Source organism: Rhinoderma darwinii, chromosome 1 (assembly GCF_050947455.1).
Source record: "Rhinoderma darwinii isolate aRhiDar2 chromosome 1, aRhiDar2.hap1, whole genome shotgun sequence".
In the NCBI taxonomy this organism is placed as follows: Eukaryota; Metazoa; Chordata; class Amphibia; order Anura; family Rhinodermatidae; genus Rhinoderma; species Rhinoderma darwinii.
In genome coordinates, this window is record NC_134687.1 from 622350196 (window position 1) to 622368416 (window position 18221).

Below are 18221 nucleotides of genomic sequence, written 5' to 3' on the forward strand. Positions count from 1 at the left end.
ATTTTCTTTACAGAGTAGTTGGTGAACCTAATGGTCACACAAACAAATCTTTATGCCGAACAGTATCTGGCCAGTCACCCCGCATCATATTACGCTAGAGGCCAGATGTGGCATCCAACAAGTGCTGCAGAAATGAAAAAGTTCCGGGAGCACCTTCTTAGGCTGAATTCACACGAGCATGTGAAGTACGTAAAGGACGGAACGTATTTCGGCCGCAAGTCCCGGACCGAACACAGTGCAGGGAGCCGGGCTCCTAGCATCATAGTTATGTACGATGCTATGAGTCCCTGCCTCTCGGTGGAACTACTGTCCCGTACTGAAAACATTACAGTACGGGACAGTTGTCCTGCAGCGAGGCAGGGACTCCTAGCGTCGTACATAACTATGATGCTAGGAGCCCGGCTCCCTGCACTGTGTTCGCTCCGGGACTTGCGGCCGAAATACGTTCCGTCCTTTACGGATGTAACATGCTCGTGTGAATCCAGCCTTAATATGGGGCTTATTAAGAAATCCACAATACGGCCCTACTGGTCGACCGAAGTTTTGTATGCTACCCCAATGTACAGGGCTGTAATGGTGAGCACTTGCTTTGAGGCAATATTAAGTTTCCTCCATTACACTGACAGCCAGTGCCCTCCGCCTGGTGACCACAACCAGGACAGGTTATTTAAAATTAGGCCGCTTATTACACTTCTGATATATTAACCCCTTCCAAACCACCCCACGTAGATTAACGGGCTGCAGCGCTGTTCCTTGTGCCTACAGCCCGTTAATCTACGTGGGCTCCTAACAGAGCACACAGGCGCTCCCCGCAGCCCAGCATCTCCTAGTACAGGCTACTACTAGCAGCCTTAGTACTGGGGGAGAACATCAGGTCGAATCACAGCGGTGATCCCGATGGTTGCTATGCCAACTGGAAGCCAAACAAACGTCTCCGGTCTGCAATCTATGGAAGGCCATTAGGTCCTGCCTATGCCCCCTGTCAGTGTGAAACTGACAGGTATTATAACAATCCAACAATTGGATCTTCAAGTCCCTAGTGGGACTAAAAAAAAATAAAAAAATAAAAATGTACAAAAGTAAAAAACTTTACATTTCTAAATAATAATAATAAAATAAAAAATGCCTTTGCTTCAGTCCATTACCACACTAGGGCCACATGTGGGCTATTTCTAGAAACTGCTGAACCTGGGCAATAAATATTGAGTTGCGTTTCTCTTGTGTTACAGAAAAAAAAAAATAATGGATTTTCTGACAAGAAAAAAAAAAAAGAAATTTGTACATTTTCCCTCTATTTTGCTTTAATTCCTATAAAACACCTGAAGGATTAAGAAACTTTCTAAATGCGGTTTTGAAAACTTTGAGGGGTGCAGTTTTTAAAATTGGTTGACTTATGGGGGTTTCTAATATATAAGGCCCTCAAAGCCACTTCAGAACTGAACTGGTACCTAAAAAATAGGTTTTGGAAATTTTCTTGAAAATGTGAGAAATTGCTGCTAAAGTTCTAAGCCTTGTAACGTCCTAGAAAAAAAAAAAAGGATGTTCATAAAACGATGCCAACATAAAGTACACATGGGAAATGGTAACTAGTGACTATTTTGTGTGGTATTACTATCTGTTTTACAAGTAGATACATTTAAAATTTAGAAAAATGCTAATTTTTGCAAATTTTCTCTAAAGTTTGGTATTTTTCACAAACAAATACGGGGTTTATTGATCAAATTTTTCCACTAACACAAAGTACAATATGTCACGAGAAAACAATCTCAGAATCGCTTGGACAGGTAAAAGCATTTAAGTTATTACCACATAAAGTGACATGACAGATTTGAAAAAATAAAAAAAAATAAAAAAAATCCGCTGCTTCCACAAGGCCAAAACAGGCTCAGTCCTGAAGGGGTTAAAAAATATCAAAACAGAATTATGGGCTCAAAAAACGACATGATAAAAAGCTGTAGATTTATTTTTAAAATGATATTCAACATTCGCACATTTCTCCAAAGAGTCGTTTACTTTCCTCTGATGTTATGGCCATAGTGACCATGACATTTATTCGCGTCCCAGAACACTAGGTCATTATGGTAATCATGACCGAAAAATTGCTCCAGATTATAGAGGGAAAAATTCTGAGAGATCTAGTAATAAAATGAAGGATTATATAACAGTTTGGACAGGACACTCACCTGAGGCCTGGCTGCAGACATAGTGCAGTAGACATTGGAAAGCAGCCAAGAAACCGACCACACGGCCAATATTCCACATTCTCCCGATGACTTCTAGGTTTTTCTACGTGGTCATCAGATTCATTTCTCATTGATCCACAAAATCCTTGAAGAAAAAAACCAAAAAAAACATTTGATTTTCTAACATCCCCAGTGTTGGTCATTTACATTTCTCCGTGCCACCAGATGCAATCCAGCCATACAGCGCAAGGGACGCCGAGGCGTGGTGCCAAACGTCAAATTAGTCTTGACACTCTACACCAGTCCGGGATGGCTAGGTCAGCTGGTATTTGGCTAGCTTTACATGAATGCAACCTGAGACCATCCTTCTCTGAAGCTTAATTGATTCCGCAGCCGATTAGTTTCCGTGACCCATCATCAAAAAGAAAACCCCCCAAAATATATACATTACTCATGATTACTGGCAGGGACAAGGACGTCAATGCAGGCAGATCATACAAGTACGGCAAAAAGGAAAATGACAGCTCTCTCATTCAGTACATTTCGTATGACCAAACAACAGTAGGAGGCAGACCAGAGGCGTAGCCAAGCATATATATTATAGCATAGATTACTATTCAAAGGGTTAGTCCCAATGCAAAGATTTATGGCATATCCACAGCCGCACACATGCAGGGAAACCGCTTCAATTACTCTGCCTGAATGCCGCCTCATTAGATGGGATGGGGGGGGGGGGGGTGTCATCGAGGTCTTCCATTCTTAAGATGCCGATCCCAGATCTTTATGGCGTACTATGTGGATATGCTTTGCCATAAAACCCTTTCAATGCTAGGTTTACTGCAACCCCTACTCAAATGCCCTTTTAGGACGTGGACTCTGGAAAGAACGGCTCTCGCTCTGCGGCGCCTGACCAGTCTCCTCCTTCGATCCGCTCCAAACTATACACAGGAAATTATTTTTTGACCCAATCCACAGCCAGCTGCCCATTTTCCTTGCAGCAGCCGTGTAATGTAATCCTTACCTAACACATGGACGCGGCAGGTCCACCAGAGCGGCTCTCCATTCTGACAGAGGGTGGTCCTGAGTGGGATATCCCCTATGACAACCATATGCCCTACTGGGGTACATTATTGCCGCATTATATATATAAGTGATAAACAGAAGACACAGCTCTAGGTCTGGACTGGGAAGTCTTGACTTCCTGAAGGTCATAGGAATGTGTTTCCATCTTTTCCTTTGCTTTCAGGAAAGTCTTCTCTTCTTATTCACATCCGACACGGAAGGGGAACAAAGTGGTCACAACTAATACACAAGAGCGTGAATACAAGTGGCCATGCAGACGGCATAAAAGGTGAACACAAAAAGATTGCCTGTTTAACAGGGGGGGGGGGGATAATAAAATACTATTTGTTTAATATAATGACCATCGGAATCCTTCCTATCTCGCCATCTGTTGCCACAGTGACGGAACGTCATGTGACTGCGCCGTCCAATAATTCCAGTGGGACATTAGACCACTGTGGACGACACGTTAAAGCATGCGAGAGAGAGAGAGAGAGAGAGAGAGAGAGATATGAGAGAGAGAGAGAGAGAGAGAGAGAGAGAGAGAGAGATATGAGAGAGAGAGAGAGAGAGATATGAGAGAGAGAGAGAGAGATATGAGAGAGAGAGCGAGAGAGAGAGAGAGAGATATGAGAGAGAGAGAGAGAGATATGAGAGAGAGAGAGAGAGAGAGAGATATGAGAGAGAGAGATATGAGAGAGAGAGATATAGAGAGAGAGAGAGAGAGAGAGAGAGAGAGAGAGAGAGAGAGCGAGAGATATGAGAGAGAGAGCGAGAGAGATATGAGAGAGAGAGCGAGAGAGAGAGAGAGAGATATGAGAGAGAGAGAGAGAGATATGAGAGAGAGAGAGCGAGATATGAGAGAGAGAGCGAGAGAGAGAGAGAGAGATATGAGAGAGAGAGAGAGAGATATGAGAGAGAGAGAGAGAGAGAGAGAGAGATATGAGAGAGAGAGAGAGAGATATGAGAGAGAGAGATATGAGAGAGATATGAGAGAGAGAGAGAGAGAGAGATATGAGAGAGAGAGAGAGAGAGAGAGATATGAGAGAGAGAGAGAGAGAGAGATATGAGAGAGAGAGAGAGAGAGAGATAGGAGAGAGAGAGAGAGAGAGAGAGAGAGAGAGAGAGAGAGAGAGAGAGAGAGAGAGAGAGAGAGAGAGAGAGAGAGAGAGAGAGAGAGAGAGAGAGAGAGAGAGAGAGAGAGAGAGAGAGAGAGAGAGAGAGAGATGAGAGAGAGATATGAGAGAGAGATATGAGAGAGAGATATGAGAGAGAGATATGAGAGAGAGAGAGAGATATGAGAGAGAGAGAGAGATATGAGAGAGAGAGATATGAGAGAGAGAGAGATATGAGAGAGAGAGAGATATGAGAGAGAGAGAGATATGAGAGAGAGAGAGAGAGAGAGAGAGAGAGAGAGAGAGAGAGAGAGAGAGAGAGAGAGTAAAAACAATTTAAAAAAACTAATTATATTCAATAAAATTTCACATAAAAGTATTAAAGGGTAAGTAAACGTTCAAACTTCTGACATATCATAGTGACATGTCAGAAGTTTTGATTGGTGGGGATCTGTGCATGGAGACCCCCACTGATCGCTAAAACGAAGCGGCAGAAGTGCTCGTGTGAGCGCTGAGCCGCTAAGTTTGTTTGTTTTTTTCCAGAAGGCCGATGTATCGGAGTACGGGCTCATAGACCCCCACTTTAATCTCCTAACAGTCAGATGAAATAAGAAAAAGCCTCCTGAGAATATCCCTTTTTTTACTCAGTTGCGGTAAGTGCGTTTTAACCCTTTGTGACATAACAAATTTTAGCCTTCTGGACTGGAATTTTTTTTTTTTCACTGCGTTTACCATGCGGTATATATAACATTCATTTTATAGTACAGGTCGCTATGAAATCAGCGATAATGGTGTAGTTTTCAATTTTTTATTTAATTTTCTCCCTATATTAAAACAAAGAAGGGAAAAAAAAGGTTTCTTTACATTTTTTTGCAGAACCACTCAGCATTGACCACAACATCTAAGGTGTTAAATGACCAGGTCAGAGTGAAAAACAAGCAAAAAAAAACACAATTATGCTCTGATTGATAAGGGAGGAGGGGTGATGTGAATAAAACTTCATGTTACTCCTCCCCCTGGGGTCATCTGAATCCATACTGGGACAGAAGGAGGATCTGACGCCCCTGCCTCTCCCCGCAAACTGCCAGCATGTCCGCTGCTGCCCCCTCTCGGCCCTTCACACAGACTGAAATGAGAGCTGCCAGTATATGCAGCTCCCACTGCTGTGTTCGGGCTAAAACTAAGGTCCTTTTCCTGCACCCTGAGCACACCTCGGTATAAACGGTTAGGTGGCTACTTATCTACATATTTGGTAGCCTCATACCTGTCCACTAAAATGATCATATATAATACAAAAAAAAACAAAGCAACTAAATTTTTATTTTTTTTTAAGCATTCGGTTATCTAAAAAAAAACACACTATATATATATATATATATATATATATATATATATATATATATAAACACTATCTTAAAGAGAACCTTTCACCTGTCCATACATGTGCAGTATGTAATGGGCAGGGCTTCACAAACCCTGGGGCACTTTACATTTTTCTCCTACCCTCCTCCGTTATTTAGATATATATGGGCAGGTGAAAGGTCCTATTTAAAACGTACTAAAAAAACAATGCAAAAACAAATCTAAAAAAGCAACAGACATAAAAAATGTACAAAGATATGTCTGAGAAAATGCAGATAGGCAAAAACACATTTCATGCAACCCTTAAAAAAAGGGTGGTCTCATCTGTCCTACTACAGCATATAGGCGTTTGGGGGGGGGGGGGGTCAGTGGCTTGGTACTCCCATCTTTGAGCCAGAAAGAGCCGTCCATGCATTAGATGACCATTCATCTGAATACTATATTCCCTATGGCCCCTGCAGGGGGAATATCCGACTAGTCACGACCAGGAGTCTAATTAGTACATATTTGTAACAATAATGGATCGGTCTCCAAAAGAGAACGGGACCATCCCAATCACGTGACCAATTCATTTCTAAGTTATTAGCCATGCTTTATACTGCAGCATGCATCACACAGATGGCAATAACACTAATTATACCATTATTGATTCTTAGAACGGTTAGGATTACTTCTTATAGGATGTAATACACAACGGTACATGAGAAGGACTCCCAAAGATTAGACTACAGTTTCAGAGTAACCAACGTTAGTTGGAAATATTCCAGACAAGTATTTCATAAGACGACTTCGAGGAGATAAATCCCAGATTAATGATCAAACCAAAGCTTAAGAAGAAATAAGAAAACCCACAAGCAGCAGAAGTGCTGGTAATAGCGGAGATACTGGAAATGCTACACATGAATATAAATTCTAAAAAGGAGTTGTAGTGAATTAGAAAACCGTGGCTGCTTTCTCAAGAAACAGCGCCCCACCTGTCCACAGGCCGTGTATGTTATTACAGCTCAGTTACATTTACTCGAATGGAGCTGAATTGCAATACCAGACACAAACCATGGACAGGTGTGGAGCTGTTTTTGGGAGAAAGCAGACAAGTTTTACTAATCCTGTGGGACCTTTAAGTTTCTTTGCTGCTTTGTTCCTGCATGAGCCGGTTCTCTTAGCAATATATGTGAGGATTTCAGACTTTACGGACCTTGCCCTGTCAAGGAGCCAAACCACTTGACAACATCATGGCCAAACTCACTGACTCCTGAGTAAATTATTATTGCATGATGAAAAGATGATCACGCATAACCAAGGCTGGAGATCTTCAAGGAGCCATCGGAACAGTGGAAGGATAAAGTGTTGAGGGTTAGGAGTCATAAATTAGGTTCTTCAGTACCACAATGCCAACTGTGAGTAGGGTTGTCGCGATACCAGAATTTGGACTTAGATACCGATACTTAGTGTAGTATTGCGCTACTCCATACCAAAAACGATACTTCGCCAACAATGGGAAAAAAAAGAAAATTCTGCCATTTTCTGATGTGAGGCGCATAATAGTTAACCCCATCATGTTCCTCAGTCATAATGGACAACATTGGGTTAATGTGTGATGTACATGATGGGGTTAATTACTATTAATGTGAGGCACATGGAGGTTCAAAATTGATAATACCTCGTGCCTCACATTAATAGGTGAAAGAAAGCAGTTTTTATTTTATAACCACGTAAACATCATGAATGACGCTATAATTTTGTTGTTACGGTCGCGACGATACCGAATGTGTATCATTTATGTAGAGACTTATTTTAATGTTTATTGTAAAAAAAAAAAAAATTTTTTAAATTTAACATTACTTTATTTTTTTAATGTACAGGCATATATCTATATACTGATAGGTATGTCCTAACACTGCCTGTGTACTAAGTATGCCCTAACAGGAAATACGGTCAGACAGCCCTGGGGTCCTTCAATGGACCCTGGGCTGTCTGCCCATATATGGTTTGTCCCCCCCATCGCATCACGGGGACTTCCTGCGACGAGATCCAAAGGTCACCCCCCCCTTCTCATTAACCTTTGAATTCTGCGGTCAGCTTTGATCGCAGCATTCAGGGGAATAGCGGCAAAGGTGAGCGGTTTCTCTGCCGTTAGAGCAGGGCTGCGGCTGTGTAATACAGCCATTGCCCCGCTCCTGACAAGGGCGCACGCGGTCAGCATGAAGTGAGGCGGCCGGCTCTGCACTAATGAGCGCCGACACTGAAGACAGAACATGGAGGTGTTTTGCAGTGCACCCGCCATACTCTGTCTTCAGTGCCGGCACTCAGTGCACCACTGGTTGCATCACATCATGCTGACAGCGCGCGCACACTTGTCATAACTCAGGAGTGGGGCAATGGCTGTGTTACACAGCCGCAGCCCTGCTCTAACAAAATGAATGTCAACTAACGGTATCGAAACGTTTGAGGGTGCACAGCATCGAAACCGTATCGAAATTTTGATGCATCGTGCAACCCTGTGTGTGCCTGGGGCAAATGTGGCAGGCGACAAATGTTGAACAATAGTAAATAATATGGTTTCTCATTGGTGAGAACAGATCCCTTGTACATAAAGTTCAATATCACTTGTCGGATAAGGATGACCTGCAACATGGGAACGGTTGTCAGATACGGTACTAGATAATTGAAGGACACAGCTTTGAAGATCTAGCGATCAGGAGAAATTATGATCCATAATTTCCCCAGCTCTTCCCGGAGATGAGACCAGTTTGTAGGGAATTTGTTTCAGACTTTACAATGTAGCTCATCCCACAAGACCTCTGTTACGGGGCAACTGTCCATCATACATAGGATAAGAAAAATCCCTAGTATCTTATTATCAGAGTCGTTCCCTTTACAGCAAGGTAACAATGCAGAACAATGTACAAAGCAAATTCTCTTCCGCTTCCTTGCCGGCACGAGCCTGTGCGCTCAATGACATTCAGGAGCGGTTATAAGACAACAACCGTTGTGAAAAGGGGCATTCAAAGAATCCAGACTCCAGGAACCTGCACCTATAAGGTATTCGAATGGCGTCCCTCCTGATCCCATTTACTATGGGAATCCTTTCTGCTTGCTAAAATTATAATGTATTGCCCCAATACACCGAGAGGACTGCCCTTAACACCCAAATATTGCCATTAGGGAATTCATCAGGTCTGTTCTGTAAAGGGAAAGGGTTAACCTAATGGATGTCAAAAGGGGGTGGGGGTTGCAGTGCGTAGAAGTAAAGAGTGCTAGTCGACTTCCACATCACGTGACCATGGTGGCCAATAATGGCATTGGAGCGACCAATGTGGCCACCACTTTCTGGCGTTCTAAAAAGTTGACGATTGGCAGAGAAAGAATTGGGTCATGGTGGTGGAATCAGTCTTTCAAGACCAGGTTGTTTTAAAAAAAAAATAAAAAAACTATTACTTTACTACATTTACCTCTGCTTCATTACTCATTACAATCTTCCCCCTTACCAGCACTAAAACCCCACATCTGACAGAGCCTAAAATTATATTACACCAGGCCTGTAGAACTTAAACGTCCATTATAGTCTTTTCCAGTCATCCAATATCTTGGGGTGGAAACCAAGAAGTGTTTTTGTAAACTTGTATGTTGCTTCTGTGACTGAGTGACAAAAGACATGTCCACAGTTGCAGAAGGAAGAAAAGATCTAGAGCAGTAACTTATTTTGTGGAGATCCATTGTAAAGCGAAAAAACAACCTTAAAGTACAAGAAGAGAACAATAAAGTGCTAGTAGCATAGGAACGGACAAATCTGCCGGGACGCAATGGGTACTTAAGGTAACTGTTTTGCGGGGTGGTATAGTGACGTGTTTGGTATGTCTGACACATGTGTGAGATACTTCTTACCAACTTACTACAAGAGAAACTATTCAATCCTTTGAGTAAACATGGACGTAACCAGTGGTGGGATTTTCTAGCAAAATATTTTACAGCATGATAACGAAAAAAGCCAATACAAAAAAATTTCAAGAATTTGTTCCCTCATTTATTGATTGAAAAATCTTATAGGTTACAGGTGACCACGACTATTACAGAAAGTCATTGACAGCTAGAAAAGCCGCATGAGACACTCCACACATTCAAATCTCCTTCCGTTTTGTGTCTACAGCTCCTACAGAGAACTATGGGTCTCCATGCTAACAGACTACAGATAAACCCTGTTGTAGTCTGACCCTGCAGTTATACCCCCACCAGTCACATTTTTTTGCTAACATACAGAATGCATGTCGGCAAGAAGAAGACAACACACTGAAGAAAGTATGACGGCAGACTCAGGCTACACAGGGTTTGTTTGTAGTCACATAGGTCTGCATGGGAGCTGTAGACCCAACCATAAAATATTTTAAATCAAGACTATTTGTAAAGTCACTTCATTTTTTATTTTATTTAGGATGCATTGGAACAATTTAATATTGTGTTGGTCATATACTTAAAGCATACCTAACCTTTCAGAATGCGGTCATGTGTGCGTACATGAGTAATACAATTTTTAGCCAGATCACTTGTATTGTGCATGTTACAGAAGTCTCCCCTCTGCAGGCTCTATATCTAATCCTCATTCGGTAGCCTAACTGCTATCATTTCTCCCATACACTGCACACCGAGAATATCCTGCTCCCCTATCTCTCTGTAGCACACCCTCAGAATGGGCAGATGTTTGCAGACGGTTTGGAGCAGTTTTTTCGGGCATATTTCAACGCGTAAAACGCCTGCATTACGTCCGTAAATAGGGCGTGTGAACATACCCTAAAGCTGCAGCAGCAGCTTAGTGACTAAATCTCCCTCTGCTCCTTCCTGCCCCCTCCACTCTCCATAGACTTCTATGTGCAGCATGTAACCTGATCGCTCATTGAGTTGATTGTCCGTCTCTCGTTTCTCAAGACTGATTTTAGCAGTGAATTGAGAGGGAATGATCAGGGGCAGAAACAGGGGAGTTGTGCCTGATAAGTGCAGATATATTTTATTAGAGAAAAACTCCTATATCACAATTTCAAATATTCTCTTGTACTATTGATTTACATAAAGTTTGTTGAAAGGTTAGTCACTATTTCATTAGGGTCACAATGCAGCCAATCAATCCTACGTCTGATTAGTCCTTCGAATGATCTGACCAGCAACATGCCAGACTAAACTCGAAGTTCAGCGACTTAGGTGAACACCATATAACAGAATACACTTGCTCAAACTGGCGTAATTGGCCGATCATGCCATACATGCCCAGTCTCAGACCCAGACGGTAGACAGCAGCCATCATAAACGATCATTTGCGTATAATTTTAAAACCATGGTCGGCCCGAAACGGTCAAGCCGACTTTCATCTTACACGTATGACCAGCTTTAAGGTCATCCGAGACCAATATGTGTACCAAGCATTGTCACCGTACTAAAAAGTCATGTCACTTTACAAAAACCTCTTCCCATGTCATCACCTTGGGCGGATCTTTTGTGCTTAGAGTCTGACACCTGTGCCAGCACATACAAAGGCATTATTAATAACACACAAATACGTTATCTGTTTATAAAACACAACTTTGAAGCTGCTGCCACTGACATCTGCCAACTCCAATGAGCCTTAAAAGGGTTTCAGGACATGAACCAGTCCACAGAGCCAGCATCAGCACTACCCTTGTGGGGATCGACTGGGCCGCTGGGAACGGACGCTGCATTCATGGTTCCTCCAGGAGTGGAATCCCCGGCCAGAGTCTTGCCGGGAATTCTGCTTCTAGAGGGAGCCCCTGTATACGAGGCGGCATAACTACCGTTGCAGAAGCCATAGCGGCTGCCACAGGGCCCATGCCCAGTGCCCCTGCTAGCAGACGCTATGGCTGCTACAGCAGTAGAGCGACGCTACATTCAATAGTATTAGGATGCAGATACTATTGAACACTATGGCAGAGCAGAGAGGTATCTGTGATTTACCATGCTACAGACTCCCAGGCAGAGTGGTAGTACCTAATAGCGCTCTGCCTGGGACTCCGGCTCTTGGGAAGCCCCAGACATCACTGTCCATATATGGACAGCGATGTCAGGAGGAGAGAAGGAGACCCAGGCAGAGTGCTAGTAGCGCTCTGCCCAGGACTTTGGCTCTGGGGTTGCCCCTGACATCACTATCCATATATGGACAGTGATGTCAGGGGCTTCCCCAGAGACTGAGAACCGGAGCAGAGTCTTTACTAGCGCTCTGCCCGGGACTTCAGCTCTGCTCCGGACATCAGTTTCCATATAATGGACAGTGATGTAAGGAGCAGAGCAGGAGTCCCAGGCAGAGGGCTAGTAGTGCTCTGCCCGGGACTATGGCTCTGGGGTTGCCCCTGACAACACTGTCCATATATGGACAGTGATGTCAGGGGCTTCTCTGGAAGCGGAATGTGAAGCGGGCTGTGTGGCACTACCTGGGAAGGGGGGAACTGTGTGGCACTATCTAATTTATGGGGGCACAAACCAGGGGCCTAACTTTTAGACATTAGGCCTTTTTTATGCCCCCGTATACATGGGGGCAAAAAGTGACGTTTTCTGCCGCCGTGAGATTCCCCTACTATTTCTATGTCGCCCAAGGGCCCACATAAACCTGGAGTCGGCCCTGACTGTCCAGATGCCCCATTAGGGCATATGGTCTTTATAAACTCGGGACCCCCCTCTATGTGCCAGAACGAAGAGCCGCTCTAAGTATGGCCGGAATGTAACACTACACCCCTCCAGCAACAACTGCAGGGAACATGTAAGCCAAGATGTCGTTTCCGCTGGCGATTACAGCGTATTGCCAAACCAGCTACCTTGTAAAAAAAACTGTGGTCTTCGTTAGACAACATTTTGAAGGGGACACTTCTGTTTAGAGTCACCATAATGATCAGGGAACTGAAGTACATATGAGTGTGGCTGTGCCTGGTACTGCAGCGGACAACTCTGATCCATTTACTTGCCGCTGCTGGACTCAGTTGTAGGACCCCCAAACATACAATTCAAACCTATCCTAAGGAAAGGCCATATAATATACTAGAAAACACTGTTTTGCGTGTATTTTTATCCTATAATAGCGAACCGATCACAAATCAATGCTTCGTGGGGAAATCTTAGTATGAATCTGATGTCCAATATACAGTATACGATGGAGCATGCTGGGATTTTTTTATGTAGACTCAGCCTAATGTTTTACAAATTTTTATCTGATATTATGCATGGCCCCATTAAAACGCTCGAGGCAAAAAGCCTCATGCACACGACCGTAGTGTTTTTTGTTTACTGTCTGCAAATACGGATCTATGGTCATCCGCATATCTTGCACGCGGTCCGAAAATACGGTCCTTGATGCATCCTATTTACAGATCCGCAGAGAAAAAAAAAAAAGCAAAGGAGGCAACGAGTGTCACATGCTCGCGCAAGCGCCATTTTTTGGGGGAATTCCCTGCTGTCCGATAGCAAAGCTTTCGCAAATACGGGCGGCTATGGATGCATATCCGTAGCCATCCACAATTTTGCACGCGCCCATAGACTGCTATGAGCGAGTCTGTGCCGGAATTGCGGACAGGAATAGGATATGTTCTACGTATTGCGGTCATTACTACGGCCAGGACACACATCCGTAAATATACAGAAAGCTGTCCGTGGCCTATAGAAATGAATGGGTCCGCAGATTATCCGTAATGAAGGATAAAAACTACAGTGGTGTGCATGCGGCCTACCGGTCTGTCACCTAAGCTCCCACAATGCACTGCTCTCTGATAATAGTTCTAGACCTAGCTTTAGAGATGTACGGGGAGGAAAAGACCACGGATCTCAGAATAAGTACAAGATAAAAGTATATGAAAATCTATGAAACATTTCATGCAGATTAGATCTGTAGGATTGCTCCGCAGAAGTGGAGTTCTTCTTTAACTTGATCTATTACGTCCTCCACATCTTACTGTCCAGTTATGTAGAAAACTACGTGGTGGTTTATTTAGTTTAGGTCAATTATTACCAAAAACAAAAAGGTGACAAGTATTGTGTGTGTTCCTCCAAAATAAACACATTCGATGTGCAAAACTGGTTGGGCCGCTTTTCCCGCACGCCGCACTGGATTAACATGTGTGTTACCTAATAATTTGGAATAAACAATTACTTTGTCTCTTATATACAACACGTACACTATTTGGCCAAAAGTATATGGACCTCATTTGCTACTTTAATCCAACTCATAACGCATTTCTAAAAAGTGGGCGGAGCTTAGCGGAAGTGGCGGGACCACCAGCATCCTAAAATATTCACTATAATTTACATCAGAAAATGGCGAAAATTATAGCACAAAATCAACTGCAGCTACAATTTTACTTATTGGTGCATGGACGGCCAGAGATGCTCCTATTTTTTCTTAGGAGTGCGCCTCTAAAAAAAAAAAAAAGAAGTCAGGCCGGATTCACACGAGCGTTGCGCATCTCTGACGTGAAAAACTGCATATTTTCACGTCCGAGGTGCATCTGTGCTCTGCAGGACGCGATGTCACGCATCCCCCAGAGATTAGAGTCAATGGAGAGGATGCGTGAAAAAAATAGGACATGTGCCTATTTTCTCAAGGACCCTTCATACGGTCCGTTGAAACAACGGCCGTGTGAATGGCCACATTGAATTACAAAGGTCTGTAGGATGCCCGCTGTTTCAACGGCCGTCACAGGGACGTTTAACACGTTCTTGTAAATAAGGCCTTAGGCTCATCTTAGTCCAGCGGGTTTTAGTTTAAGACTGGCGGTTGAAACACCAGTCTTATTAATTCCCCCCCCCATTGTTTGTTAGTCTCGAATCACACAGAGCAGGTATTCGGGAAAAGTGGAGCAGTAGCCCCTGGCTAGCTGTATCTGGATGTCTATTCTTCAGTTGGATATAGATCTAAATTGACACCCCTTCAGCTACCCTAATGAAGGTTAGTTACATATATATCAGACCCAGACAACACAGGGATAAAAGTCTGCACCAAATAGTGTTTGATTTGGTGCAGACTGACAGATGTGGCTGCGGACGCCAGATGAGGGAAATTTTTTTTTTTTTTAAATGCAATACTTCCCTCCCCCTGTTCTCCCATAGCGACCGGTCAGTCCTTCCAGGATTGGTGTCAGTGCTGCCGGCTCCCTGGGATATGGTTTTCTCCCATGTGACCGTTGCAGCCTATGATTGGCTGCAGCAGTCATAAGATGAAACGTCATCCATGGAGGCCGGCAGCACCGAGACCCGACGAGGTAGGAGAGACTGTTGCTATTGGAAAACAAGGGAAGGGAACTATTAACTTTTTTTTTTTTTTTACTTTCAATTTTTAAAATCTCCTCCACTTTGCTGCTACTGTAAAACGCTGCAGATTTTCCATCCACATATCCGGACGGAAAACTTGCAGCAACAATGTTACGCGTATAAAATGCTAGGAGGAGTGTTCTTAAAAATAGTATTCTAGAAAAATATTAAGTGCAACCTCAGGAGGACACTCGCTAATCGAGGCTGGTAGCATCACACAGTGTTAGGAGTAAGGCTGGGTTCACACGACCTATTTTCAGGCGTAAACGAGGCGTATTATGCCTCGTTTTACGCCTGAAAATAGAGCTACAATACGTCGGCAAACATCTGCCCATTCATTTGAATGGGTTTGCCGACGTACTGTGCCGACGACCTGTCATTTACGCGTCGTAGTTTGACAGCTGTCAAACGACGACGCGTAAATGGACTGCCTCGGCAAAGAAGTGCAGGACACTTATATACATTATATGCAGGACACTTCTTTGCCACGTAATTTGAGCTGTTCTTCATTGAACTCAATGAAGCACAGCTCAAGATTTACGAGCGTCTCAGACAGCTCGCAAAATGCGAGGAGCATTTATGTGTGAAACGAGGCAGCTGTTTACAGTCTGTCTTTTCACACGTAAATGCCTCTCATCGTGTGAACATACCCTAAGAGTGACAGGAGGGCTTTGTACACATATGGAGCATAAAATATGTCAGCGGTGAAAACCGGTGTTGAAAGCAGGTATCACTCAGGACGCAATAAATAGAAACAGAATTCACTTGGGCTGCAGCCAAAATAATCTGATATAAACACATCTAGTACAGGAATTCCATTGTACATGACGTTCCTCGGGCGTTGGGGTAAAAGAAGAAGTGCCCAGCTCTACCGTCATATAAGGCAAGACGTGTGACAGATTTTTTTTTTTTTATAGCAAGTAGAGATTTACAATGTGTGCCTTCAGGGGAAACATCGGAAATGTCGGATTGTAACCACACTTGCCAACTCTTCTGGGATGTCTGGGAGAGTCCCGTAAACAGGGGAGAGCTCCGAGACTCCTGAAACAGCAGGCAAATCTCCAAGGTGTTCCACGGCCTCTTTAAAAAAATCATCACCTTTCCCCTGTTCTGCAGTTGTCCTCATTTCAACATGGCTGCCCCTTCATCATGTACAGAAAATTGAAACTCTACAAATCAAAAAATAAAAATATACTATCCGTATTTTATGAATAAATAGTCACATATTAAAAAATAATAATAATAAAACTATGGTTGAAATTATCAGAGAAGGAGTTCATTCTCTGCTCAGGGTTGTACAATATGATGGCAAAAATGTATCCGATAAGGGTATGTGCACACGACCTAATGGAGGCGTTTTACGCCTCGAATTACGCCTGAAAAGACGGCTCCAATACGTCGGCAAACATCTGCTCATTGCTTGCAATGAATCTTACGGTGTTCTGTGCAGACGAGCTGTCATTTTACGCGTCGCTGTCAAAAGACGGCGCGTAAAATTACGCCTGCATCAAAGAAGTGCAGGACACTTCTTGGGACGTAATTGGAGCCGTTTTTCATAGACTCCATTGAAAACCGCTCCAAATTACATCCGTAATGGACGCCGCCGCAAAAGCGTGCTCTTGTAAAAAAAAGTCTGAAATTCAGGAGCTGTTTTCGCCAGAAAACCGCTCCGTAATTTCATAGGTATTTTGCGTTGCCGTGTGAACATACCCCAAGACTAATGAGAGTCCACCGTCCAGCAGCACCAGCACAAATAATGGATGGGTGCACGCCTTGGGAACCCGATTTTTGATTCCAAATCTTTCAATAGGTTTCCAACAATAGGCAGCACTCCGAGTCAAAGTGAAAAAAGTGGGTGTTATTAGCCCCGATGCAACGTTTCAGCTCTATTTGTGGAGCCTTTTTCAAGCATGCCTGAAAAAGGCTCCACCAATAGAGCCAAAACGTTGCACCGGGGCTAATAACACCCACTTTGTATCGGAGTGCTGCCTATTCTTGGAAACGATAAGACTAATGGATATGTCAAAAGTATGGACACCGCCTTGCCCATAAAACAAAAAAAAGTTGAGGAAGCCCCTCTGGTCTTCAGCCTCCTCCCTTCCCCCGTTTATGGGCTGACAGGCACGCTAACATTGTGTACAAAAGAAAGAAAAATATCCGCAAGTTAACTCTTTCCTAGTCCAGCTGCTCCCGCAGGGAAGAAGCCAGTAAAAGCGGAAATGTTTCTGCACTTTGATAATCAGTATTTTTCCATACAAGTTCCTAAGTACTCAACGCGCTCGCTCCGAAGACATTTTTTTTCTCTTACTTTTAACCTCATGTTATCCACCCACAAATGCGTCCTCGGCTAGAATGAAAAGAAGTGTGGTACTGCCAAGACACCGTGTCCAGTGCCTGCCTACAAAAGTCACGACTACAAGAGACTGTTATGTCCGGACATGGAAATTATATCAGAGATGGGTCCACGAAACCATGTCATTCTGCACAACAAAAAAAAAGTCTTTACATAACAAAATTAAAAATCGTAAAAAAAAAAAAAAAAAAAGTCTACATTTTTATTTTTTACCATTATGTAGATGTCACAGCCCTTCGTTCTTGTGATTTGTAGGGGTTCAGTAATCCTACGGACTTGGCAAAATCCTTTCAAAAACAGGCTCGAGTCAAAAACATGGGATTACTCAATTCCTACGTGCAATATTAAGTTCTGTTCACAGATTAGAAAACATTCAATGCGAGAAATGTGCATTTTTTTTTACAGCATATTTTCTAGATTATAGGGTTAAAATAAAAAAATAAAAGTACAAATTAATAACAAAAAACTGGCAGCGCGAAAATTTCGGTGATGTGCAGCTTCACTTGTCTATAAAAAGGGAGTGACACCTCGCAACAAGTTATTCCCCCCTCCGCAGATAGAAGAGTAGGGAAAAAGTTCCCGATGTAGATAAATATTACTCATATACTACCCGCTTTGTTTCGATGCCCTCGAGCATGTCACCTATGTGCCAATTCAAACAATCACCGTGCTGGCATGAGTGGTAAGTAAGGAACGGGCAAGCACTGGAGAACAGACGTGATTCAGTTGTGAGGAGTCTCTGCTACATACCCGGAGTAGACTCAAACATTGTGCCATTACCAGCGGCAAATATCAGGACCATGTAAGTGGGCAGAGCCATTTCCGTTACTAATCCAGTTTGTTGAGGAAAGG

General features: G+C 43.3%; 1 protein-coding gene across 1 annotated transcript in view; it reads right to left on the minus strand.

Annotated features, from left to right (window-relative positions):
- Positions 1-18221, minus strand: part of LIFR (LIF receptor subunit alpha) — a 64367-nt gene that overhangs the window by 25177 nt on the left and 20969 nt on the right. The window contains exon 2 of the mRNA XM_075854998.1: positions 2184-2328. Within this exon, the coding sequence (XP_075711113.1) occupies positions 2184-2262 (79 nt within the window). The 5' untranslated portion in view covers positions 2263-2328. The remainder of the gene's footprint in view (positions 1-2183; positions 2329-18221) is intronic.